We start from the raw sequence: 26,869 nt of genomic DNA on the forward strand, positions 1-26,869 counted from the left end.
GACAGACAGACAGACAGACAGACAGACAGACAGACAGACAGACAGGGAAAGACAGAGACTTAGGCTTTTTTTTTTTTTTTTTTTTTTTTTTTTTTTTTTTTGCATTAACAGTTCAAGGCTAAGACTTAAATGGAAACTTTCTAGCCAGACTGTGACGGTACACACCTTTAATCCCAGCACCTGAGACAAGCTTATCTTTGAGTTCAAGGCCAGCCTGATCTACAGAGCTAGTTCCAGGACTAGAAGGCTACAGGACTGCAAAGAAACCCTACCTCAAAACCTACCCCACATACCCCCACCCACAAAAGGTGTGGGGTGATTTCTGTCTGATACACATAGTAAGCCAAGGTAATAGAGTCAACCTGGAAAAGTATCACCTCACTCTGGACATGTCTCTGATGCCATAGGTGGTCACCTTGCAGCAGACTGTCACTCTGCTGCAGAAAGATAAAGAATACCTCAATCGCCAAAATATGGAGCTCAGTGTGCGCTGTGCCCATGAGGAAGACCGCCTTGAAAGGCTGCAAGTCCAACTGGAAGAGACCAAAAAGGCTAGAGAAGAGATGTATGAGAAATATGTCACATCCAGGCAAGACTCATTGCTTTGCTTGTAGTAGATGTAGATGATCCCTCTGTGAGTGGGTGGGAATTGGTCTGTAGGAATATGGTAGTTTAAGGTCTACATTGAGGAAATCTTTTTCATTTTGTTTCCTTTCTAGGTTTTCTTTTCTAGTTGATTTCTTAGAGATATTGTGGTTTGCCAGTAACAACAAAGGCATATTCTGTAGTTAATTTTTAATTAGCATATATTTATTATTATTAAATTTTGGGCTTATGTAAAATTATTCCTATGTGTACATCATATCCTATGTTCATATTCACCACTTTTCAGTACTCCCTTGTCTCTCATCCCAACACCCCCATTTATATACATAATTTCATAACATAAATTCTACCTGTGCGAGAAAATGGATTTCTTTAAATCTGCCTTTTTTCATTTAACATCATCTCCAATTTTATGTAGATTTTTGCAAATGGTCTGATTTCATTTTCCTATTTTTCTATTTTTGTTTTATTTATTTATGGATATTCCTGTATGTCTGCACAACAGAAGAGCGTCCATTACAGTGGTGCCACGTGGTTGCTGGACACTGAACTTTGGAACCCTGAGCCATCTCTCTGGCCCCTCATTCTCTTATTTTTAATGAATAAAATATACGTACATATTTGTACGAATATACCACCCTTTATTATTGTACGTATGCTAAGCTTGTGTCACAGCGCATGCGTAGACGTCTGAGAAGTTTTCAGACGTTGGTTTCTCTTCTACCATGGAATCTGATGATACACATCATCCGACTTGTACAGCAAGAACTTGCACCTGCTGAGTCATTTTGTTGACTTTTCTCTCTTTTTTTTTTTTTTTTTTTTTTTTTTTTTTTGTCTATTCACCTGTTGCTAGATATCAGGGCTGAGTGTATACTGCAGCTGTCTATGTAGTGTGCTGTCTTCCAGAGTGGTCGAGCTGTATCGTATGGTAGATTTCTTTTCAGTTTGTTGAGGAAATTCTGTAGTGATTTCCACAATGGCTGCATTAATTTGCACTAGTAGAGCTGCGTAAGTGTTCTTTGTCTGCCCTACTCACCCCCCAACTCTTGCTAGGATTTTTGTCAGTTTTTCATGATAGTGCTTCTCTAGAGAGAGTAGAAAGTGACTAGAACAAGGTAGAGATTTGGTACAGCTTTAACTTCCATTTCCCTGATTGTATCTTTCATAGAACTCTCTGCCGCTTGTATGTCTCTTCTGAAAATTGTCAAATCGAAGTCAGCTGGATATTTGTTTAGTTGTATAATTATTTTAAACAAATTGTAGATATTAATTCCCTGTCCGCTGTATGGCTGACAGCTTGTCTCTCACTCTGTGGACTTTCTCATCATAGTTGTTTTTTCCATGGCCTTGTAGGGCTTTTTAATTTCACATGATCCTGTTTGTTAGTTCTTTTTTTCCCCTGAGTTATTGGAGCTCTCTCCTATATTTTTTCTAGTACCTTCAAGGCTCTGTGCCTTACATTCAGATCTTTATTTGGTTCTCAGAACTATTTGTTGAAAAGACAAGCCTATTTTAGGTAGGATATGTGCATGTGATTTATTTTCTTTTAAGGATTTTGGTTGGTTGGTTGGTTGGTTGGCTGGTTGGTTGGTTGGTTGGTTGGCTGGCTGGCTGGTTTCCAGCTTATTCATTATTGTGAGCATACAATGTTATTATTAGACTTTGGATCCTCTGTTATTATTAGACTTGGGATCCTCATGTAGAAATCAGAAGACAGCTTTGAGGAGTCAGTCTGTCCTTTCCTCATGAGTTCTAGATGTCACACTCAGGTTGTTGGCCTTGTGTAGTTAGCACCCTGACCTGCTAAGTCACATTGACTACTCAGAAGTTATTTCTTCTAAACAGTATCTTTTTAAATATCCCATTGCTGGGTAGAGATCATAGTTCAAAGATTGAGTACTTTCCAATATACACCAAGTTCTGAGTTTAGTTCTGAGAACTTCAAACAAAAAGAGTTCCATGACCCTAATGTCTTTTTAGTTGTCTTTGAAAGTCTCTCTCTCTGTGTGTGTGTGTCTGTGTGTGTGTGTGTGTGTGTGTGTGTGTGTGTGTACCATTTTAAAGAAACTGTAGGTATACTTATACTTTGTATCTCTTGGACTGTAAACTATGAAAGAAGAATGAGAAGGCATTTTTTGCAAGGTTTTCAGATCACAGGTCTCAGACTCAGCCTGCCTGCATCTCAAGTCTCCCGTCTTTCTTTTGCTAAATATGTATGTGCTGTACTAATAGCCTTCATAATCCTTAGGCTATTTATATTTATCAGCATGTGAAAACTAAAAAGTTAGGATTTGGTGATGGAGAGATGGCACAGCAGTTAAGAGCACTCTGGCTGTTCCTCAGAGAGCCTACATTCAATTTCCACACCACACTGTGGCTCACAGTCTCAGAATCTAACAACATCTGGCCATTGTGGGTACCGCATGCATAGGGTGCCCATGTCTGCAGGCAAAACATCCATGCACATGAAGTAAAAATAAAAGAATAACTTTTAAGTTAAAATTTTGCCTTTAACAGATCAACAATGTTTTTAGGAATTCTAAAGTGGCTAAGTTTTCTAAACATACTGTAAAAGCATACTTTATCCAGTGTATTAAAATCTTACCTGGAGAGCAATAGTTTTTTTTTTTTTTTTTTTTTTTTTTTGTGAATAAAAACTGACTTTCTTTTGTCTTTTCAGAGACCATTATAAAACAGAATATGAAAATAAACTACATGATGAGCTGGAACAAATCAAACTGAAAACTAATATAGAAATTGATCAGCTTCGAAGTGCCTCTAGGGAAATGTATGAACGAGAAAACAGGTAAAAAGGGAGATAGAGATTGAGCAAGCTTGTTTGGGATTATAAGAATTTTACTGAAATTAAATGTCATTTATTTCTTAATAGTTGTAAATATAAATTTAATGCAAATGTTAAAATTCTGAATTCTTTGATAGCTGATTACAAAAGGTTTATTATACTTCAGGTCTTTTTACTGTAATGTGTCTCGTTCCTATTACCTCAGTTTAGACCGAAAACGAGAATAAGAGAAAAATTAAAGTGTGACAAGGCAGCAAAAGTTACATGAACCATTTCTCTTGGATACTTGTAAGAACTGAAATAGCAAACTATGCAATGTTACCTACTTTGTGTGTCCTGAGGGATGCTACATCAGACATACTGAGGAATACTTTGGCCCTCACAGTTACTTTGGAATTGCTGTGTGCTAGGTCGTCTCGTAGCTGGGGGCACTAGAGGACTACATGCTATGCATTCCCCCCCCCCATTCGTTTCATGTGTAACTCTAACATTCAGGTGCTGTCTAAACCATTTCCTGCCTCTGTCCTCTCTTTTCCTCCCCACTTCCACCTTTCTTTCTTCTCCTCATTATCCCCTTTCCCTGATGTCCTTATGCTTCCACCCAAACACGTGACCCACCAAAGTGTCACTCAGCCAGATGGGCACAATGTTTCTCCAGTGGACCCAGCAAGCCCTAACAGGACACTAAGAATATCAGATTCCTTGTTGAGCAGCTTAGTGGGTGGTGATTATACTTGCTAGAACATTAGAAAAATAAAAGGCCTTAACAGAAACATGAGTTTAGTTCCACTAGAAGTACCTATGGGATATCCAAATAGTAGTGAATTTACAGATCTCACCTCACCAAGAGAAAGGTCTGTACATGACAGAGAACCCTGACAGAGATGGTATATGTTATATAAACACTTACTACTTAGTTCATTTATTCCTGTTAGACATTTTGTAGGTTTTTTACCTAACCTTAAAATGTATGGTACCGCTTCATAACACAGCATGATTCTTCCTAAACAGTAGCCATCACTATATATTATTTTGCTATGTAATTATTGTGACAATTGCATGTTTTTTCAGTTTTCCATAAAAAAAAGAACAAAGAGAATAATTTAAAATGCATCTTAGCCTAGCATAAGTTTAGATGTATTGACTGTCTCCAAATTAGTGTAGTTATTTGCTAAAGTTGAATAGGAAAATGGCAGCAGGCGTTTCTCAAAGGATAACCAGCAGCAGCTTTGCTTATCTGCAGGGCTATTCTGGATCCATGTGCACAGTGAACGGAAACTTTTCCTTTAAGCTTCATTTCTGTTGCAGAGACAAAACATCCTGACAAGAAACAGCTTAGGAGAGAAAGGGCTTATTTTAGCTCACAAATCCATCCTGTTGGGAAGTCAAAGCAAGCTCACTTCCGCAGTTAAGAGCACAGAGAGAATAAATGTATGCACTTTTAGTGCTCAGCTTGTTTTTTCCATGAAACAGTTGATGCCCTAAGCTGAGGAGTGGTACCTCCTCCCACATTCTGGTTGACTTTCCCACATGAGTTAATGCAGTCAAGACAATCCCATCACTAGCCAACCTGATCTAGACAACATCTCACGAAGACTCTTCCTAAGTGATTCTGGGCTTTGTTGAATCGACAATTAAAACTAACCTTCATACCACCTAACCAGAAAATTGAAGGGCTTTGTACCTAGGTGCTCCATTCAACCACAGGATTTTAGACTAACCTGTAGGTATTAACACTATAATAAACAGTTGCCACCAGATGGCGCCAAAATGTGACACAATGTTGTGCTAACTCAGGGACACTTAAATAGCTTATATGGACAAGCTTGCTTTTATTGTTTATCACTTCATGGTAATCTGTCCCAGTACTTATGTGACTGAATCTTCATTATGGAAAATCTAAACTATAATTATAACTCTGTCCCCTTCAGTCTTTCTAAAAGTTTTTTAAAAGTTCTTTAGCAAGTTCTTTTAAAAACCTTACAACTTCATTGGACTGAACATGGGAACACCAATGAAGGTGCTAAAGAAAGGACTGAATGAGCTGAAAGAATTTGCAACCTCATGGGAAGAACAACATTATCAACCAACCAAACCCTTCAAAACTCCCATGACCTAAAACACCAGCCTTTGAGCACACATTGAGAGACCTATTGATCCAGTTGCATATGTAGCTGAAGATAGCAGTGGCTGGTATCAGTGTGAGAAGAGGCCTTTGGTCCAGGGAGGGAACATTTTCCCAATGTAAGGGAATGCCAAGGCACTGGGGTGAAGAGGGTGAATAGGAGGGAGTGCACCTTTGTGAAGGCAAATTGAGGGCAGGGGTGTTGGGAGCAGGACAGAGAGAAAGGGATAACATCTCAAATGTAAATACAGAGCACCTAATTTAAAAAAACACAGACACACACATAGACAAAGTGAATGATGCTGAGGACAATTTTCTTGTAAGCCAATTTTAATAATTTCTGAAAACTTCCATAAAAATACGTGGTAAGAAAAATTTAGTGTTTTTATATTACTTTAGCTTCACAACATTGTTTTGATTAAACAAATATAATAAACTTTTAAAAAATAAAAAAATAAAACCTTACAATTTCAAATAGTTAAAGGTTTTAATATTCCTTATTTTACAAAATCAAAATTTATGCCAGGTGTGGTAGCACATGGCTTTAATCTCAGCACTCAGGAACCAGAAACAGGCCAATTTTTATGAGCATGAGTTCGAATCCAGCCTGGTGTACAAATCAAGTTCCAGGATACCCAGGGCTATTACACACAGACACACACACAAACTAGCTTGGAAAACAAACAAAAATTTCAGAAAATCTTTACATATTAGTTTTGTTTGAACAAGGTAAGTTAACCTGTCTTTGAAATTAGTTACATAATAGTATCCTTTATAGTGTATCAGCAGTGTGCTATTAAATTATGAGTTAAAATGTATCAAGTATTTCCACTTGTTTATTTATAGTTACATTTTTTTTTTTTTTTTTGGAAGGGAGTGAGAAGCTAAGAGTAGTGAAGAACCTTGGTAGCTAGGAGACAGAATAAGAGAAATTCAATTCAATGAGGAGAATTATTATATAAATAACTTGCTTATTAGGTCTTTGTAAAGTGTATAGCTCCTCTTACGTGATTCAAAATAAGACATTTTTTCCAAAGCAAGATGCATACCTGCAATGCCAGTATTCAAGAGGTTGCCCAAGCCCTTTCTTAAAAAGAAAAGATGACATTCTATGAATGAAAGACTTTGAGCAAAAAGACTAACCTGAAATCCCATCTCTACCATTTACAGCACTTACTAGTGGGTGGAAAAGGTACTTTCTACTCTGAGTTACCTTTATGCTTTTATAAGAATGAGCTAATACCAGTAGCCCATGAGGTCTGAATTAGGTAGTACATGAGAGAAGTACATTATAAGTGATAAAATATATAATATGAATATAGGTACTTTATGCTTTTTGTCTGTGTATAATAAAAACCATTTTATTTATATGATGACAATTTAAGTAAAATGGTAATTACATAAAAGCTAACTGGTAACATGAAATTATTACATTAAAGTTCATTGTTAAAAATATAGAAGGTCTACACACAATGACTAACTTACTTGTTTCCTAATCACTTCTGAGAGAAAATAAAGGGGCAATAAACTAAGGCAATTGAATTTTTCCAGAACACAAAACTACCTTTAATGTAAGATGTTCTGGTAAGCAGAGAAAAGAAACTCTTGTAGTACAGGGTATGAAGCTCTTAGACTCATTCAGTAGGCTCTCCTTGCTGCAAAGAATCTTGAAACTCAGCAACTCCAGTGTTTGAAAGGGAGGCATCAGTACAGAAGTAACTGAACAGTGACGTTACGTGTACCCATCAGAGTGGCTTTGCTCTGTAATTGTACTTCCTTCCTGTCGGTGCTGTCTTGATCACAATGGACTGTCTCCCAAAAGTCCTCAAGAACCTAGGTGACAAACGTGATGGTGCCCTAGAAAACTGGTGATATTAAACAGCTTTCTATATTATCTGGTTTTATTTACGCTATCAGCTGAAAGTATTTAATCTGCCCAGTATGAATTTGAAGCTAAATTACAGAGGTTCTGTTCTAAATTTTAAAAGTCAGTCTCCTTGTTAGTGTTGAAACTAGCACTCCTCTTGTTCACATCTTACTGGATAATCTGTATAATTTTGAAATTTCTGTGAATATTAAGTCTTTCTCTCTTTTATTTTTTAATTTTTTGGTCTTTTCCACTGGATTAATCTGAATGTGGGGTGGTACGGGTAGCTTGGTGTATTTCCATGTAGCTATAAATGTACTTTGTAGCAGCTCGCCTTTGTTACCCCATCCTTCTGGGTGTGTCTTTCTGTCACTGATACTTCAAGTGAGTTGTGTAGGCTGTCTCACGTAGATCAGAGGTGAGTTCCCGTTGTGCAAGAGTTTACACATACATGCTTTGTGTATACAGTATGTATACAGTGCTCTACACACTGGGGGAAACTGGGAAAGCAGGATGGGACTGAGTTGTTACAAGGAAGCCTGCACAGATGTTTCTTTCGGTTTTTTTTTTTTTTAAAGACTTATTTATTTATTTCATGTATGTGGTACACTGTGATTGTCTTCAGACACACCAGAAGAGGGCATCGGATCTCATTACAGATGGTTGTGAGCCACCATGTGGTTGGGAATTGAACTCAGGACCTCTGGAAGAACAGTCAGTGTTCTTTATATATACATATATATATATATGTATGTATGTATGTATATAATTTCATTGCTTTTCTGTGAAATGGTGACGATGACACAATGACATCTATGTCTACACAAACACTTAGCTATTCAGATTTTACATAATTATGCAGGTATCCACAGTTCATTTTGGGATACATAGAATGTATGGAAAGACGTGGTTAGGAGTATGGCCTGGGACATCAGTAGAACCATACTGGCCAGGGTTGCTCAGTGTGTTTGAGCTGAGAGTGTTGGATTCACAGTAGTAAATATAGAGGTGGATTTAACCCCTAACTTGCTGCTGCTTTATGATTTCAGCATTGAAACTTTAAAAAATTTTTAATAATATTTATTTTATAAAATATTATAGCTCACAAAATTTGTTACATAATAATATATGATGGGTACACGATTATTTTTTTTCTTTCTTTTATTTTTCTAAAAAAGACTGAGGCTTCCATATTTACGCCTTCCTTCTTTTTGAGTTTCATAAAATCTGTGAATTGTTTCATGGGTATTCATAGGTTTCTGGAGCTAATATCCAACTATCAGTGACTGCATACCATGTGTGTTCTCTTGTGACTGGGTTACCTCACTCACAATGATATTCTCTAGTTCCATTCATTTGCCTAAGAATTTCGTAAAGTCATTGTTTCTAATAGCTGAGTAGTACTCCATTGTGTAAATGTAACATACTTTCTGTATCTATTCCTCTGTTGAAGGACATCTTGGTTCTTTCCAGCTTCTGGGTATTATAAATAAGGCTGCTGTGAACATTGTGGAGCATATGTCTTTGTTGTATGTTGGCGCATTTTGGGGTATATCCCCAGAAGTGGAATAACTGGGTCTTCAGATAGTACTATGTCCAATTTTCTGAGGAACCGCCAGACTGATTTCCAGAGTGGCTGTACCAGTTTACAACCCCACCAACAGTGGAGGAGTGTTCCTCTTTCTCCACATCCTCGCCAGTATCTACTGTCATCTGAATTTTTGATCTTAGCCATTCTGACTGGTGTGAGGTGGAATCTCAGGGTTGTTTTGATTTGCATTTCCCTGATGACTAGGGATGTTGAGTTCTTTTAGGCGCTTCTCAGCCATTCAGTAGTCCTCAGTTGAGAATTCTTTGTTTAGCTCTGTACCCCATTTTTTAGTAGGATTGTTTGATTCTCTGAAATTTGATTTCCTCAGTTCTTTGTATACCTTGGATATTAGGCCTCTATCAGATGTGGAGTTGGGAAAGATCTTTTCCCAGTCTGTTGGCTGCAATTTTGTTTTCTTGACAGTGTCCTTAGCCTTACTTAGTCCTCACTTTGCAATCTCATTAAGTCCCATTTATCGGTTCTTGATCTTAGAGCATAAGCCATTGGTGTTTTGTTCAGGAAATTTTGCCTTTTTCCTATGTGTTCTAAGATTTTCCCTACTTTCTCTTCTAATAGTTTCAGTGTACCGGGTGTAATGTAGATCTTTGATCCACTTGCACTTGAGCTTTGTACAAGGACATAAGAAAGAGTCTATTTTCATTTTTCTGCATGCTGAGTGCCAGTTGAACCAACACCATTTGTTAAAGAGGCTGTCCCTTTTTCATTGAATGTTTATAGCTCCTTTGTCAAAGATCAAATGACCATAGGTGTGAGGGTTTATTTCTGAGTCTTCAATTCTATTCCAATGATCTACCTGCCTATCTCTGTACCAATACCATGTGATTTTTATCACAATTGCTTTGTAATATAGCTTGAGGTCAGGGATGGTGATTCCAACAGATGTTTTCTTGTTGTTGAGAATAGATTTCACTATCCTGGGTTTTTTTGTTATTCCAAATGAATTTGCAAATTGCTCTTTCCAGCTCTATGAAGAATTGAGTTGGAATTTTGTTGGGGATTGCATTGAATCTATAGATTGCTTTTGGTAAGATGGCTATTTTTACCATGTTGATCCTTCCAATCTGTGTACATAGGAGATCTTTCCATCTTCTGAGATCTTCAATTTCCTTCTTCAGAGATTTGAAGTTCTTGTCATACAGATCTTTCACTTGCTTAGTTAGCGTCACACCAAGGTATTTCATATTATTTGTGACTGTGTGAAGGGTATCTTTTTCCTAATTTCTTTCTCACCATGCTTATCCTTTGAGTAGAGGAAGGCCACTGATTTGTTTGAGTTAATTTTATATCCAGCCACTTTGTTGAAATTATCAGCTGTAAAAGTTCTCTGGTGGAATTTTTGGGATAATTTAAGTATGTCATCCCATCGGCAATTAATGATATTTTGACTTCTTCCTTTCCGATTTGTATCCCTTTGATGTCCTTTTGCTGTCTAATTGCTCTGGCCAAGACTTCCAGTACTATGTTTAATAAGTAGGGGGTGAGTGGGCAGCCTTGTCTAGTCCCTGATTTTGGTGGAATTGCTTCAAGTTTCTCACCATTAAGTTTGATGTTGGCTGTTGGTTTGCTGTATATTGCTTTTATTATGTTTAGGTATGGGCCTTGGATTCCTGTTCTTTCCAAAACTTTTAACATGAAGGGGTGTTGAATTTGGTCAAATGCTTTCTCAGCATCTAGTGAGATGATCATGTGGTTTTTTTTTCTTTGAGTTTGTTTTTATGGTGGATTATGTTGACGAATATCCATATATTGGACCATTTCTGCATCTCAGGGATCAAGCCTATTTGATCATGGTGAATGATTGCTTTGATGTGTTCTTGGATCCAGTTTGCAAGAATTTTATTGAGTATTTTTTGCATCAGTGTTCATGAGGGAAATTGTTCTAAAGTTCTCTTTCCTTGTAGGGTCTTTGTGTGGCTTAGGTATGAGAGTAATTGTGGCTTTGAAGAATGAGTTGGGTAGTGTTCCCTCCATCTCTATTTTGTGGAATAGTTTGGAGCGTATTGGTATTAGGTCTTCTATGAACTTCTAATAGAATTCTGCACTGAACCCATCTGGTCCTGGGCTTTTTTTGATTGGGAGGCTTTTGATAACTTCTTCTATTTCTTTAGTTATTGTGGGATTGTTTAGATGGTTTATCTGATCCTGATTTAACTTTGGTACCTGGTATTTGTCTAGAAATTCATGCATTTCCTCCAGATTTTCCAGTTTTGTTGAGTATGGGCTTTTATAGTAGGATCTGATGATTTCTTGAATTTCCTCAGTTTCTGTCAGTCAGTGCTCTTAACTGCTGAGCCATCTCTCCAGCCCTGCACAGAGGTTTCTAATGGACGATTGATCAGGGATGATCCTAGAGACCAATACAGAAGCTACTCAGCTAACCATCCACCATTTAGGTTCATTTAATAGTGACCTCTGACCACTCTTTAAACCACAGCATCTTGATGAATTTTAACTGAGTTTATCTTTTTTGTTAAGTTTGTTGAGTAAATTTCTTTCGTAAAATGCCTATGGACTTCTCTTGTATGTATGTTTAATTTGATATGGATTGGTTACCAACTTTGTTCATAATCACAGCTAGAAATATAAAATTCCATGTGAGCACTTGCTGTTGACTTTGCCTTTTTTTGCTACTTTAAAGAATACCTGAGACCAGGTAATTTATAATGAACAGGATTTTAATATTTCACTGCTCAGAAAGCTGAGACATTCAATATCAAGGTGCTAGTATTTGGCAAGGGCCTGTTTCCTCCATCCTCACATGGCAGTAGGCCAGAGAGCATGTGAAAGAGCAAAAAGCAGACAGGCTTGCCCCTTTTAACAGCATCAGTCCCACTCAGAAAGGCTTATACCTTCGAACCTGTTCACCTCTTGAGCACCTCTTATTACTCTTACAGCAGCAATCACATTTAAACACCACTTTGGCAAGGCATGGCCATTCAAATCATAGAACTAAGTATAATAGAAGAATAGGAAATTATAGCATTTTCAATCAACAGTGATCTCAAAATATTTCTTCTTCTAAAATATATAGCTTTTCATAGCAAATTATTAAATAAGAATTCATTTTAGGTACAATAGCATGTTCTTCTAATACTAGAACTCATGAGGCTGAGGCAAGAAGATTGAAAAGTTATAGGCCAGTCGAAAACTAAAAATTTTCAATTTTTCTAACATTGTTTGCACCAATATAAATTTAGATTCAGTTCATTAATGCAAGGAATTTTATGTCCTCGAAATGAGAAAATATACTCCATTCTATTTGGTTCTGTTTTTACTTTTGGTGTTGAGGTTTTTATGCTTCTGTTATAAGCAATATTTGGATATACTTATATATATTAAATTGTCTACTACACAGATGATGTTATAGTACATGTTAGATGTGCAATCTTTTTTATAATATTAGACCGTTATTATATAGATAAATTATTAGAATGTAACTTAAGAGATTCTTTGACTTAACCAAATTCTTAAGAAAATGGCTGCATCTAGAGAATATCATCCTGAGTGAGATAACCCAGTCACAAAAGAACAGACATAATATGCAGTCACTGATATTGGGATGCTAACCCCAGAGGCTTGCACTCCCCCAGAAACAACTCACAGACTATATGAAGTCCAAGAAATAAAGAAAACAAAACAAAAAAAAAATACTTACAAAACAAGAAGACTTTGACTATTTCCATGTTGCGTTTTGTTTTGCATGTACTTTACGCTCATTGTAACTATTAGGTTTTCAATGCATACTGTCAAGCCCTTGAAAAAAATCAAGTACTGACTAAAAAATATATTCACATAGTTTTATGTAAAAATTATTTTAATATCTGAAAAAACAGTACTGACAAAAATGTATAATTTTAAGCAAAAAATGTTTAAAATCTGTACATTTATCTTTGTTTTGTAAAATAAAGTCGTTTTAAAAAATTAAGAAAAAGAGATTCTTGTTCAGTATTATGACTTATCTCCTACTTATCTAAACAATGTCTAGTTTATGTTAGTTTCTCTGTTCTAATTACTATAGTACCCTCTTTTGCTATGTCCTGGGATGCCCCATTCTTTTATTTCCTTTTTTTTCTTTCTTCATTCTTCCTTTCAGTGTACCTTTCTTCTGAAACAGATAGGAAAATTTTATGCCTACCTAAGAGAAGTTAATGGGCAACAACATGAAAGAATCATGAGAAATAGGTTGGTGGTGAAATCTTAGCTGTCTAAATAAGTTTTTGCATACAACTGTTTTTAAAGTTAATTAATTTCCAGCCTCCTTATCTGTGGGTTCTCTATTTACTCATTTAACCAAGTGCACATCATAAATACTTCCAATCACATTATGTTGAAATGAAAGGTCCAGTGACTTTCTTGCCATTATTTCTTTAAGCATTACAATGCAGCTTACTTGGTGTTACATTGTATTGAGCTTTTTGAGTAATTGAAAGTATACAGGGGGTCCTTGTTGTAAATCATATGCAAAAGACACCATTTAAATTCAAGATTTTAGCATTCTTGGGTTTAGGTGTGCTGGGTTTCAGGTTGGTGGGATGGATCCAGTAGAGGATGTTCAAAACCCAAGCTCTTAAAGATGCTGAAGACTATTATAAAATGTTTATTATATTAGCCAGTTGGCAGCTCCTGTCATGTTTCAATGTCTCTAATTACATTTTGTTACATTCAGTGTGGATTTTTAAAATCTCAGCCCCATTAGTTTATACATGCTATAGATAGCCTCTGTCAATTTTTCCAGTTTCTCTTTTGAGAAACATTTGAATCCCTGCTATTTGTTCTATAATTATATTTATTACATCCCTTAATGTATTTAACATTTGAAAATGGATTATTCATTAATTATGAGGAACTTATTGTTTTATCTGTATCAGGGATGCAGTGCATCTGGTGTTTTGTCAAACCAGTCTAATTTTAAAAGAGCATGTACACTGTGGGTCATAGAAACAAATGCATAATATATTTGCAATTCTTTTGAGCCTAATTCTGGTTTGACATCTGTTTGCACCGTGATCTAGTCATGCAGCACAGATCACATAATGCCAGAATATCCCAAGGGAGGAAAATGCCTATGAAAGAAAGGCGTCCTGAAAAAGGCAACATATTCAGAGCATAGGATCTGGGTAGAAAATAGATTTACACTCAGACTCTAGAGAGTACATTAAGGTGTGACCTTGGACTGAGTCCTGAGTCTTTGTGTTTCAATCCTGAAACATATTTGCAAATGGAAATGATACAATGTATGATTGGTAGAGTTGTGACAAGTTACTATTTTATATTTTAGCTACTTTTTCCATTCATTCCTGTGACCAAATACCTGACAAGAAGCTATTTAAAGAAGGTTGTATTCTGGTTTATTGTCCAAAGGAGTCATTCTGTCATGATGGGAAGACATAGCAGCAGGCAAGAGAGGGACATCGTAACCACTTTTCAATGGCTGTGATAAGGCACTCTGAGCGAGGCAACTGAGAGATGAAGGTGTTTCCTTGGGACATATATAGTGTCAGAGAGTTAGACATGTCCATCACGGCAGGGGCAAGGCAGCAGGCATGGCACTGGGTAGTAGCTGAGAAGCCGAGAGAACTTACTGGTTGAAACTTTAAAGCCTCCCTCTAGTGACATAGTTCCTCCAAGAAGGCCACAACTCCTAATACTTCCCAAACAGTTCTACCAGCTTGGGATCAAGTATTCACCCAAAGAGCCCACAGTGGACATTCTAATTCAAACCATCACTGCCTGAATGCAAGACTTAGAGGCCTGGTTGTTACTGATAACTGTCTTCAGGAAGCAGACAGCAAGCAGGAACTAGGGCCAACTATAGAACCTCAAGACCTACCCAGTGACCTACTTCCTCTAGCAAGCCTCTACCTCCCTAAAAGTTTCACAACCTTCCCAAACAGCGCAACTAGCTAGCTACCTAGTGTTCAAACACATGAGTATGGGGATGTTTCACCTTTAACCACAACAAATCCTATATAGGAACTACCTAGAACAGCTCCTAGTATATGGTGAACACTGTATGCTTACTGTCAACACTGTTGCCAATAGAAGACTATATTCAATTTATCTGTCTCAAACTTAATTTGAAGAATGTCAGTTGATAGTACTTAAGCAAGTATAAAGTCTATTGGTGGTAGACTAGTTATGGAAGGTATTACAGCCAATGAAGAGAACAAAACTCCATGGAAATCTTACTGCAGACACCTAGGGGGAAAGGCTAGTGGTAAAACCCTGGGCATGTAAAACTTTCCCTACTTACTTTGGTCTTGTCTTCCAGAATTGTCTTAGCTATTTGTCCTTTAGATTTCTAATATATGTGCTGCTTTTTAGAATGCCTCCTTCGTTCCCTCATGCCACTTACACAGTTAAGAGTAATTACCTCCTTTTCCATGTGGCCTTGGAATTTTATTTATGCCTTATCACAGCACCCAGTCAGCTGGACGGTACAGACTGTATTACAGATGTACTGTTATTCTCTAGTGATGACTCTTTATTTGACTCTCTGTGGCTTGGCTTTACTTCTAAATGTTCTTTGTGACTAGAAAGGAAGTATACTGAGTGATTGAGGCTTCTCCATACAACTTAAACATTCATACTCTAGTGCTGCTGATGTGACCCACTTGGAATTCCATTCCTTAAATCACATTTAAAATAATGAGGCTATTTTTACAAAGAAGAATTTGAACTAATTTGTGATTTACTGGCTAAAATATGTAGGTCATCTTAGATTAAAAATAGATAAATGTTTAAGATACTTGGAGAATTATGTTCTTTAAAATTTATTTTTTATGTTTTATTTGGATTAATAATAGAATAGTTTTTAAGGTCATTGCAATCATGATGACACTTAAAAATAATTTTGTAATAGCTACTTAAGAAAGCAGTTCTATTTACAGATAACATACAAAAACATTGTTACTGTTTTTTGACAAGAGTGACCTTTACATCAATTTTTAAAACTATTTTATTAGTGGCTCATAAACTTTGGCTAATGACTCTTTCTCTAGCGGTATCGTGTTTGAAATGTTAAATAGTTATTCAGTTACCGTGCAAAACAACTGCATTGTGTATGGGTACAGCAAGTGTGATCACTAGGCGTTTTTATCCAGTGTGTATCACATGCATGTACTCAAACCATGTGAGTTTCCATGTCTCACTACTGATAATTTTATGAATGGTAAAGAAACCAAATCGTAGTACCGGGGCTAGCTCTCTCTGAGAGTGCAGTGATGTGATTTAAGAAACACTGCCGCAGAGTAGATAGAAACTGGATGCTAACAATAGCCTTTCTCAAGCTCGATGTCCCAGGGTTGCTATACAAACTCCCTGTACTTCACTAGACTGCAAGTGCACCATAAGGGTTTGTAGACACTGGGTGAGCAAATCATTCGTGTTATGTCCTGCTTCTCTATATTACAACTCTATTAAGGTGTAGAATTTTTTTTAGGTTAAGTGACTAAAATAAGTTTAGTTGTTTTTTGCTTGTTTGTTGTTTGTTTGTTGACCCCAAGTTTCATCTGTATTGATGCATAAAGAGAATTGGATATAAGAAGCTCATACCTGACTGTAGTATACCCTAAGTACTCCCTGTTCTCCCACTGAGATACGCTTAGCTGCAACCTTGTCAACAGTTATGATTCCTGCTGTCATCATAAGTGGATGACATATGTAACATTGCAGACTCATATTCCTTGAGCCAATCATGAATATTAACCATCTCATCTGTACTCCATGGAGCCATTCTTGGAGACATACTGACATAAAACCTACTAAAAATCTGCCACGCCCAGACCATTCCCCATCTCACATGGTTTCAGAAGCTGAGCAGGGTTAGGATGGGTTAGTACTTGAATGGAAGCATGCCACTCTGGTCCCAAAGCACTGTTCTCCATGGTAGTCTCTCATCTACTATATGCATAACTTCAGGCCCTCTGTCCTTTCTTCCTTGTACTTCTAATTCATCAGCCTTTCTGTATTAACTGATTTTCTTGCACAGCTGAGACTCTAAAACCCAATGTTTCAGCTGTTCTTTGCCAGTATTTCAGACTTCATTCTCATCTATGATTTCTGCCCATGTATCTTTTACTTAAAGTATTTCATAAAGCATTTATTAACTGCCATCAATCTCAGTTTTCTTGTGGATATTACACCAACCTTATTGGCTTATGGTAAGAGTAAATGAGATAAATATGTTCACTCTGCTTTACTTACCCCTCAACCTATGAGGAAAGGAGCTATGAACAAAATATTGTGTGGGGGCAGTTATGATTCCAACTGGCAGTCCTTATAAGTAATTAAAAGTAACTACAATCTAATATCTAGCCCAGCTCTGCTTATAAGTAGACTGTACCTATATTGCTGTGTGCTGTGAGAACATTCTCCAAACATCACCAATCTCTACTAAGCCCTAAGTAAGTTTGAGAATCTTTGAAAGATAGATGTATATGCATTTAAAACAACTGAGATGCATGTTTGCATTTTAGAAATCTCCGTGAAGCAAGGGATAATGCTCTCGCTGAAAAGGACCGAGCAGTGACAGCAGAAAAAGATGCTCTAGAAAAGCATGAGCAGCTCCTAGACAGGTAAGAATGGAAAGGAGAAGCTGAGATTCCTCAGTGACTCTTCTTGTTCTGTCTTCCTTAATGCCAGCTATAATGGAGCATGCCTATAAAAAAAAAAAAAAAAAAAAAAAACAGTATGTAGGGTGTGTGTGTGTGTGTGTGTGTGTGTGTGTGTGTGTGTATGTGTGTATGTGTGTGTGTGTTATAGAACTATGGCTTTCATTTCAGTTATAATATAATTTACAGGCATATGTTTTCTTAGGGAAGTCATTCCCAAGAGTTCCTTATACCATTTCAGTCCATCTTATCCACTACCCTCAAGAGATGGCAGCCTTCTGATTTCTTTTACTGTCATCAGCCTCATTCTTCTTAGACCAAACAACCATCAGTAGAATTGTGCACTATTCACTCATAGATCTGCTTCCTTGATTCAGTATGTGCTATATCCATTATGGTATAGAGCACCCCTGATTATTCTGTGTCAACATATTCCCCTGTTGGTAAAAATTGGGGTTGTCTTCTAAGCCTGCTGTGAATATTCTTACTCTAGTTGTGTGTATGTGTAGGTTTATGTTTTTCTCTCTGGTAGACACATAGGAGTGGAATTGCCAGTCATAGATGTAACATTTTCATTTAAAACATTCTGTGAAACTCACTGCAAAGCAGTGAGCCTGGATGAAATAGTATAGAAAGTTCACATATGCCTTTCACATAGTGACAAGCCTTTGAAATTAAACTCAGTGTTTTACTTTATTGATAAATAAAACCCTACAGATTAATTCACAATTGTCTTTTTTTTTTTTTAAGTTTAGCTCTCACTTTTACCCAGACTGGCCTCAAAGTCTTAGACTTAAATAATCTTCCTGCCTCAGCCTCCCAAGTAGCTGAGACTAGAGGCACTTGCCATTATGCCTGGCTCCTTAGTTGTAATATTTAATCGATGTATGCTGCTAAAATTTGGGCCTTGGAATTAGTTTAGTGGAAGAGCATTTGAGAAGCCCCGTGTTTGGATCCACAGCCTTAGGAAAAACAAGGCCACAAACAACAACAACAACCAATGCCAAAAATACTGATATAAGGCAGAGGAGAATAGAAATTGAAACACAGAATTGGGATCTAGTAGATTTTGTGATGAGTTGATTGTTTGAAAAGCTGAATGAATTTTAATAGGACTGTATTTAAGAACATGGGCTGGGGTCTAGAGAGTTCAAGTGCTAAACTTGAGTTATAGGCTTAAAAGTGACGTAAGAAAATGGCTGCGGTAGGTTCAGTCTGGAGCCAGTGGTGTGAGATAGAGAACGCGCTCTATGGTGCTTTTTCCTTCAGACCCCTGCTAGGATTTCAGCACTAGAACTTTAAATGAGAAAACCTTCAGAAGAGAATGACCCAAACTGGGAGAATTGAAAGATACCTTTTAGTGCTAAATTCAAACTGTCCTCAGATTGAATGAAGGACATGTGAAAGCTGGTTTTTATTCCTGACAGAGCCTGAAGCACCTAATTGGAGACTGCTGGGTAAGTGCTGTGAATAGGAGTGAAGAAACACTTACCTGTGGCTCTTCAGAATGCTCATCAGTAAGATGTTGAGATGAGCTGGCCAGGCTTTCAGGCAGAATGAATGCGTGAGGACTAAGGCTTCTGGGATGTGAAGGTCACTGCTTTGAAATGTTAAGTGTACTATGGTTTTCTTATTAAGTACTTAATATCCATACATGAAGTCCCTCCCTCCTCTCTCCATCTGTATGTTACCTGTGACAATTGCTTCTGAGAATGATGCATTGGTTAAATTACCACATAAAAGCAGTGACTTACTCACCCATTTTCACAGTATCATTTTAAGGATCAACACCTTCACTTGTTCTTTAGAGAAACAACCTAAAAGTTAGGAATATCAGCTGACAAGGATGCTGTCATCTATGACTGTGTCATCTGGCCTTTGAGTTGGGAAGGAACCTCCGTGGTTAAGTTTCTGTGTAGCGTAAGGCCTTGGGCTTCATCTATATGTGTATGTGTGTACTCAATTAACTGAAAGTTTTTAGTGAAGATTCTTAGATGCCTGACCTAAGATACTTTGGCATACTTTTTTCATTTTGTAATCCTAGGGCACTAAACCCAGGACTTTATGTTTAAGAAATGGGCACTTCACCAATAAGATATACTCCTAGCTATTTTGGGAATGTATGTATTATATGTAGTAAAATACAAAGGTAAAATATATCTCTCATTCTTCAGAGGTTGGCTTTTAATGTCTAAATATATAATTCTGGTTTTCTTTCTATCCAAATAAGAACAAACAAATGTGTTTTAATCTTTACATTGGATGTGACTTTCCTGAATCTTGTTTAAGTCAAGCATCTGACATGTAGATACACAATTTTCCAGTCATGTTTAATTAGTGTCATCATTTCCTTTTAGGTGAGACTTTATCAAATGCCTCATTTTATGATAAAATAATACACACACACACACTTACACAGAGAGAGAGAGAGACACACAACTACAGCATAAGGAAGCGGTGTGGCATTTTTAAATATAAATATCAAAGGCTTTCTACCCAAAGACTTTTAACTTTTTATAAAGGACGTTTCCTAGGTATATAAAAACCATATGTATGTCCCAATTTCTAGCACAATAAAGTCTCTAACTATAAGTAACAACTACCCAAGAGTCAGGAGCATGAACAGAGCATTAAAGCTCACATTCTGTTTCTTTAAATCTCTGTGGACACCAGAAAGAAATTCTGCAACTCAGTCAATATGAGTACTAGAAAAATGAATTCTCCTTACAGTTTGGGGATTCTTCATTAAAAGCCTGGATTCGAAGCTATAATGCAAGTGTAAATTCAAATTTAACTGATATTTCAGCTGTAGTTTATCTTGTTCTAAAAATATTTTCTGTATGGACATGGTGGCGTACCTTGCAGTCTTAGCACTTACAAGGCAGAGGCAAAAGGATCAAGAGTTCAAGACTGTCCTCAGCTACATAACAAGTTTGACAAACAGCCCACCTAAGGGACAAAAGACACTGTCTAAGAAAATTAAAATGGGTGGGATGCAGATTTTATGTTTTGAGCATCTAGTTTAAAAATACTTTTTACTTAAAGGTATTTTCAAAGAACTATTCATTTGGAGTGTTCTCAGCCCCACCCCCACAACTTCTCTGTTAATGGTAGAATTCTTGACACCATTTTTACTAGTATAAGATAGAGTATACAGGCAGGTTGGTGATCAGAATAGCATTTATACTTTACTGAACTAGTTTAAAAGTTTAACTAGTTAGTATAGCTAGGCATGTATGCAATACTAACACATGGAGGACAGAGGCAGGATTGTGAGTTTGAGACCTACCTGGGACCACATGCAGTACCTGTTTCAAAAAAGGAGCAAAGTCTTTCTCTTCCAACCAAGAAAGATATCCAAAGGAAAGAAGGCTGAGGGGAAGAAGGTGGCCCTGGCCTCCACCATCATCAAACAACAGGAGGCCAAAGAGGTGGTCAGTCCTTTGTTTGAGAAAAGGCCCAAGAACTTCAGCATTGTATAGGACATCCAGCTCAAAAGAGATCTCACATGCTTCTTCAAACGGCCCCGCTACATCAGGCTTCAGTGGCAAAGAGCCATCCTCTATAAGCAGTTCAAAGTACCTGCTGTAGTTAACCAGTTCACCCAGGCCCTGGACAGGCAGACAGCTACTCAGCTGTTTAAGCTTGCCCACAAATACAGGCCAGAGACAAAGCAGAAGCAAAGGCTACCGGGCCATGCTGAGAAGAAAGCTGCAGGCAAAGGGGATGTCCCAAAAGACCACCTGTCCTCCAAGAAGAAATCAATCCAGTCACCACCTTGGTAGAGAACAAGAAGACTCAGCTGGTGGTTTTCCTGCCTGCCCTGTGTGGAAAGATAGTGGTCCCCTACTGTATCAACAAGGGAAAGGCCAGGCTGGGGCTCCTGGTCCATAGGAAAACATGTACCACTGTTGCCTGCACACACGGTAACTCGGAAGATAAGGGTGTTCTTGCTAAACTGGTGGAAGCTATTAGGATCAATTAATTATAATGACAGATACAAGATCCACTGCCACTGGGGAGCCAATGTCCTGGGTTCTAAGTCTGGAAAAGGCAAAGGCTAAAGCACCGCCACTCAACTGGGTTAAATGTATGCTACTACGTTTTCTGTATGTAAATATAATTACAAAATTATCTTCCCCATCTCCCCAAAAGAAGCCTGAGCAAAACACATTGGACAGTTGTTCTGGAAACAAGCCCTAAGTTTCACAAGAGGAAGATGTTAGGTCTGCTCTCAGTCACCTTTCCCTCTCCTGTGTGCTGTAGACTGTCTTTTCATCTGTGCTACATTTCAGCAAGGAAATGTCTGTGGGCTTACAGATGAATTTAGTGGAATGAAACCTATGGAGCCTACAAAATAAAGGTGGGAATATATCCAAACTTTGTTTTGTGTAAAATGGATTTTTTTTATTTATATTATTTATAATTCTTGTGATTTACAAAGTAATTCACATGATTTGTTTTAAATGCACAAATTACTTATCTGTCTCTTCCTTAAAGACACAAGATACACTAACACTTTGTTAAATATACATTAACACTTCGGTAAATGAAATCATTAGTGCTAACGTCTTTTATTTTCATGTATGTAATTGTCCTCTTGGAGGCTTACTGCCTCAGTCTACTAACCTAGGCCTAGTCCTAGAAGCCTCTAGTTTCCACACAATCTTAACTAGGCCTAGAATGTTTTCAGCTTCTGAAACTTGTTGCTGAATAAGCTCACTCTTTCTAGATCTTTCTGAACTCAGGCTACCTGGTTCAACTCAGCTATTATGGCGAATAATTCCTCTCCAAGCTGACTGATTCAATCTGGCTTCTCTCTCGGCCTCTGACTTTTGCTCTGCTTGGCCCCAAACTAATTCTTGTAAACTGTTTTAAGCTTCTGTCTTATTTTCTGGCTTGTTCAGTATTCACCTGTTGTGCCAGGAAACATTCATGAGCCCCAAAAAAGACCGTCACCAAGCCAACTTTGATTTAATTGCAGTTGGATCTCTGGAGCTTAAACTCCCTGCCAACCCTGACAGAGAAGAAAGGTGGAGCCCTGAGCCTAGTTTTAGACAAGTTTTTATAGAGGCAAGAAGGGGGTATCTAGCTTAGTACACATCTGATTGGGGGGCCATTATGGTCTTTAACATAATTGGCTAGTTAGTGCTGGGAGCCATAAACGTAACTTCTGTTTTCCTCCTAATTGATAGCTGTTAGAAGGTGAAGTGTCAGGGCAGGCTTGTAACCTGGAGGTGTAGATTTGTTGGGAAATAACCTGGAAACTGGTGTTAGAGGCAGGTCTTGTTGAGGGGTAGCCTGGAAACTGGTGTTAGGTACAAACCTGTTAGTTAACTTAAGTTTAACCTTAGGTCAGGTTCTCTACGGTGGAGTCTGAACCCAAAGATCTAGTCTCTCACTGTCTCTATATAACTGGTCAGTAAACCTGCCCCTTAAGTAGCTTCCTGTCTTTCTGCACTGCCCCTTAAGTAGATTCCCTTTCCTCTCCTTGTGAGAGTAGGACATAACCTATTCTGCCAAGTCTTTCTCTGATTTGTCACTTTGTCTGCCACTCAGTTAGACATTACTTTCAAACATGGTTGTTTCCTTCTACAGACTAACTTTACCCTCATTGTTTGGGATTAAAGGTGTATACTAAGGGTTTTAGCCTCACCACTACTAGAAATTGGTTTTTCCAGTAAATAACACAATCCTAGGCTTCACAGTGTGATCAGATACCTGTATCACATTACTGCCTGAATTTTTAGTTTATTCTTTGAAGTTTTTCATTGCTGAGTCACTTTCATCAGTTTCTGGAAGTTTATAAGATTTATTTTTGTTACGTGATTCTCTTATTTCTTACAGTCTTTTTCTTTTTCTTTAGGTCTGCCATATTGATATTGAAATAGTGTTCATATTTAAGAGACCAACCCCTACTCTTTTCTAAAATTTCCTCTAGGCTCTTAAGCTGCTAATCTATTTGACATATATTTATTTAGATAAACTCAGGTCTCAGTCTGGATTCAGTACTTTATAAGTTAGCACACGTGATTCAATTTCATCCCAGTAAAGACTTTAGAGTCAGTGGTAATATGAACATGAACGAATTAAGAAACATCATGTCCTGATGAAGAATACCTGTTCCTTTTCAGCGTGAACATAAGGCTGTGGCCAGAGCTGATAAGAACTCCTATATTCAGAGTACAGGCTGTGAAGTCTGTTCTTATGCCCTCCCCCATTTGTTCTTTCTTCTTTATGAGGCAAGAGTCTCAAGAGTGACCCTGGGAATCCTCCAGCCCTCACAGGTGCCTGTACCTGTACTGTTTCATAAAGAAACAGTACTGCTTATAATTCACCTCCCCACATCCACATCTAAAAAGAACATCTTGAATAGTTTTTTGCCTCACAAATAAAAAACTACACATGCTCACAGCAGTTTGATACCCTTTCTTTTAGTCTTTTTTCCTACAGGACATTGACATGATCTATATAGCATTGTATCAGAATTGGTAATAGTTATCATTGTCACTAACCTAAACTTCTGTAGGACAACACATACTTATGCACAAATAGAAATTACAGTTACCTCAACTTTTGTTACGTAAACTGTTGTAGAAAATGTTTCCATAGCATTTCACATTAACCAAATGACTGTCACTCTCAGAGAATGCATTTCTGCATATATAAATACACACACACACACACACACACACACACACACACACATATATTGAGTATATGACTGTAAGAGAAGATTTTCTTGCTCTTGTTTCTAATTCTGGAACAGGGTCTATGAGTATATTACAAAAACTTTCACCCTTTTACGAATACATATGGTTATAATAAGAACTGCTCACCAGATTAAGGATAATCCTTTATGATATCAGGGTGTTGAGAATTCCCTAAAATGAGCAATGAATTTTGCTAAATTCTGTTAACTTTTTAACATTTTGAAATTAATATACAATTACATAATTATCCTCTTTCCTCCCTTCAGCCTCTCCTATTCCCTCCCCCCTTGCTTTCTCTCAAACGCACATCTCTGTTTTCTTTGCTGTTGTTAGATGGGTAAATGCATAAATACATAAAGACAACCTGTTCAGTCTATCTAGTGTTTCTTGTATGTATGTATTTTAAAACTGATCACACTTAGGGGATTTTAAAACTGATAGCCACTTAGGGGACTGATTCCTGGAGATGGCACAGTCGCCCACTCTCAACTTTCAGTAGTTGCCTACAGTCTTTTGTTTAAGGTTAGGGCACCTTGCAATTTCCCTCTGTTAGCATCTCTGTTGTCATCCTTGTTCAAGTCTTTAAAATAAGGCCTGTGGGCTAGGGATGTAGTTCTCTTGGTAAAGCACCTTGTACCCACACTCAAGACGCTACAGGTTTAATCCAGAGCCCCAAATGTGGTGGATCATGCCTGTCATCTCAGCACTAAGGACAGTGCAAACAAGAAGAGACATTCAAGGCCATCCTCAGCTATCAGGTATAAGAACAGCCTGGGCTACATTGCACCTATTCCAATTTAAAAAAAAAAAAAAAAAAAAAAAAAAAAAAAACATGAATGAGTGAGGCCTGTGCCCTACCATTTTGTTTTGGCCTGTGGTTTTTAGTGCTGTGTTTCTGGCAATCTCAGCTTTCCGGGAAGTTATAGACATTTCTCAGACTTTGCTGCACTCTCATTCTCATTTTCCAAGTCTTCCCTTCCATCCCCAAAGCCTATCTGTAAACACGAATTCATGGGCCCTTGCATTATTAGAGTCATTTCACAATAGGCTGTATCAAATGTGTTTATCTCTTCAGGGTGTATTTCTTAAGAAATGTTCTTACAGAACTGCAAAAACATTTTAATACAAGAACATTTGATAAAATGTGCTTGCAGCAATGCTTTTACCATGTTTTTATCTATTATCCAAAAAATGTTCTTTTATAGTACCATTAAAAAATTGTTTAATCACACATAGATCAGAAGATAGCTTGTAAAATTGTTCTTTTCTTCCTCCATGTAGGTTCCAGGCATGATGCTCAGTGCCCTTACCAGATAAGTCAGTAACATACCTCATATTACTGTGTGTATGGTATAGGCTGCAGCCCAGAAACTTGTAGTTACTTCCTCCTTCCTCAGCCTTCTTTAATCTCGAATTCTGCTTCATCTTGATTTTTTACCTTCCCCATTTTGCTTTCCTGGTTTCTTTTGGTTTCTTTTCATTTAATATTACAGCTATTTCCTCTAGTGTATAGGTGTCATTTAATGTTATAGGTACTCTAAAGGAATTAAGGATATTCTATTGGATTCTTCTACTCACCTTTAATGCTGTAAGTTACAATCATCAATGGCTGTGATGCCTTGTGTCTCATAACTGACTTAGCTGCACAATAAACATCTTTATCTGGATGCATATCTGGAACTTTGTGCAAGCACTTGAAGAACACAACTGGTAATTCACAACTGCTATTTCCCATGCTCGCCTTTCATACCACTGGTTAAAATGGCAAGTCTTTATTGACACCTAATACTGTGCTTTCTCTCAAGTAGGTGCTATGCTACAGTATTGTATACTTAGGGGTACATTAGCAAGATCACCATTGCTAAGAGCTGGTTTAAGGTTATAAAATAATCAATGATATAATTCCCTGGCTATAATCGTTAAGTTTGGTCATTATTCCAGTTAAACTGTGTAATAAGAAATTGTGGTAGTGGCAAGGAGGGCTACCATGATTGGATAGTAAAAGACAGGCCCTCTCTGACACTTGAGCATAGCAACCGTGCCATATAAATTCTAAGTTTAAATGTGTCTAATTGTGTCCCACCTCTTAATCCCAAATAGCCCTGTTCAGCCTCTGTTTTCCTTTTGCCAAATGAATTATCTCTTTGAACCATGTCTGCTTTTAGTCTGGGTCTCTCTAGTCTTATCACTCTTCACAGATAACAGATTTCTAACTGTGCTGTTCATTGACATCTAACTGCTTAGCTTTTGCAGCCATCCAAGGACTGATCCTTCCAGTCTCTTGCTTCTTTTGACTCTCCCATATCTTCCATAATAGCACATGCTCTGCCTTCACAGTGCTTGCTGTTCCACTTGACAAGTGTTTTCGAGGAACGACCTTTCCCCTCGTGCACATGTCTTGCCATTTATCTGCTAGGTAAATAGATGCTCTTTCTTTTACTAAGACTGAATCTAATGATAGTCTATCATATCATGATTTCCATTCAGAAATACTTAATAGTCCTGGAGGCATTTGTGTTGTTTTCAAG

At 37.5% G+C, this 26,869-nt stretch overlaps 1 protein-coding gene across 1 annotated transcript in view; it reads left to right on the forward strand.

Moving 5' to 3' along the window:
• PIBF1 (progesterone immunomodulatory binding factor 1) overlaps positions 1-26,869 on the forward strand; it is a 159,390-nt gene that overhangs the window by 44,450 nt on the left and 88,071 nt on the right. Inside the window, exons 8-10 of the mRNA XM_080916617.1 lie at positions 408-589; positions 3,290-3,415; positions 17,494-17,592. Of these exons, the coding sequence (XP_080772743.1) occupies positions 408-589; positions 3,290-3,415; positions 17,494-17,592 (407 nt within the window). The remainder of the gene's footprint in view (positions 1-407; positions 590-3,289; positions 3,416-17,493; positions 17,593-26,869) is intronic.

Source organism: Micromys minutus (assembly GCF_963924665.1).
Source record: "Micromys minutus genome assembly, chromosome: 5".
NCBI lineage: Eukaryota > Metazoa > Chordata > Mammalia > Rodentia > Muridae > Micromys > Micromys minutus.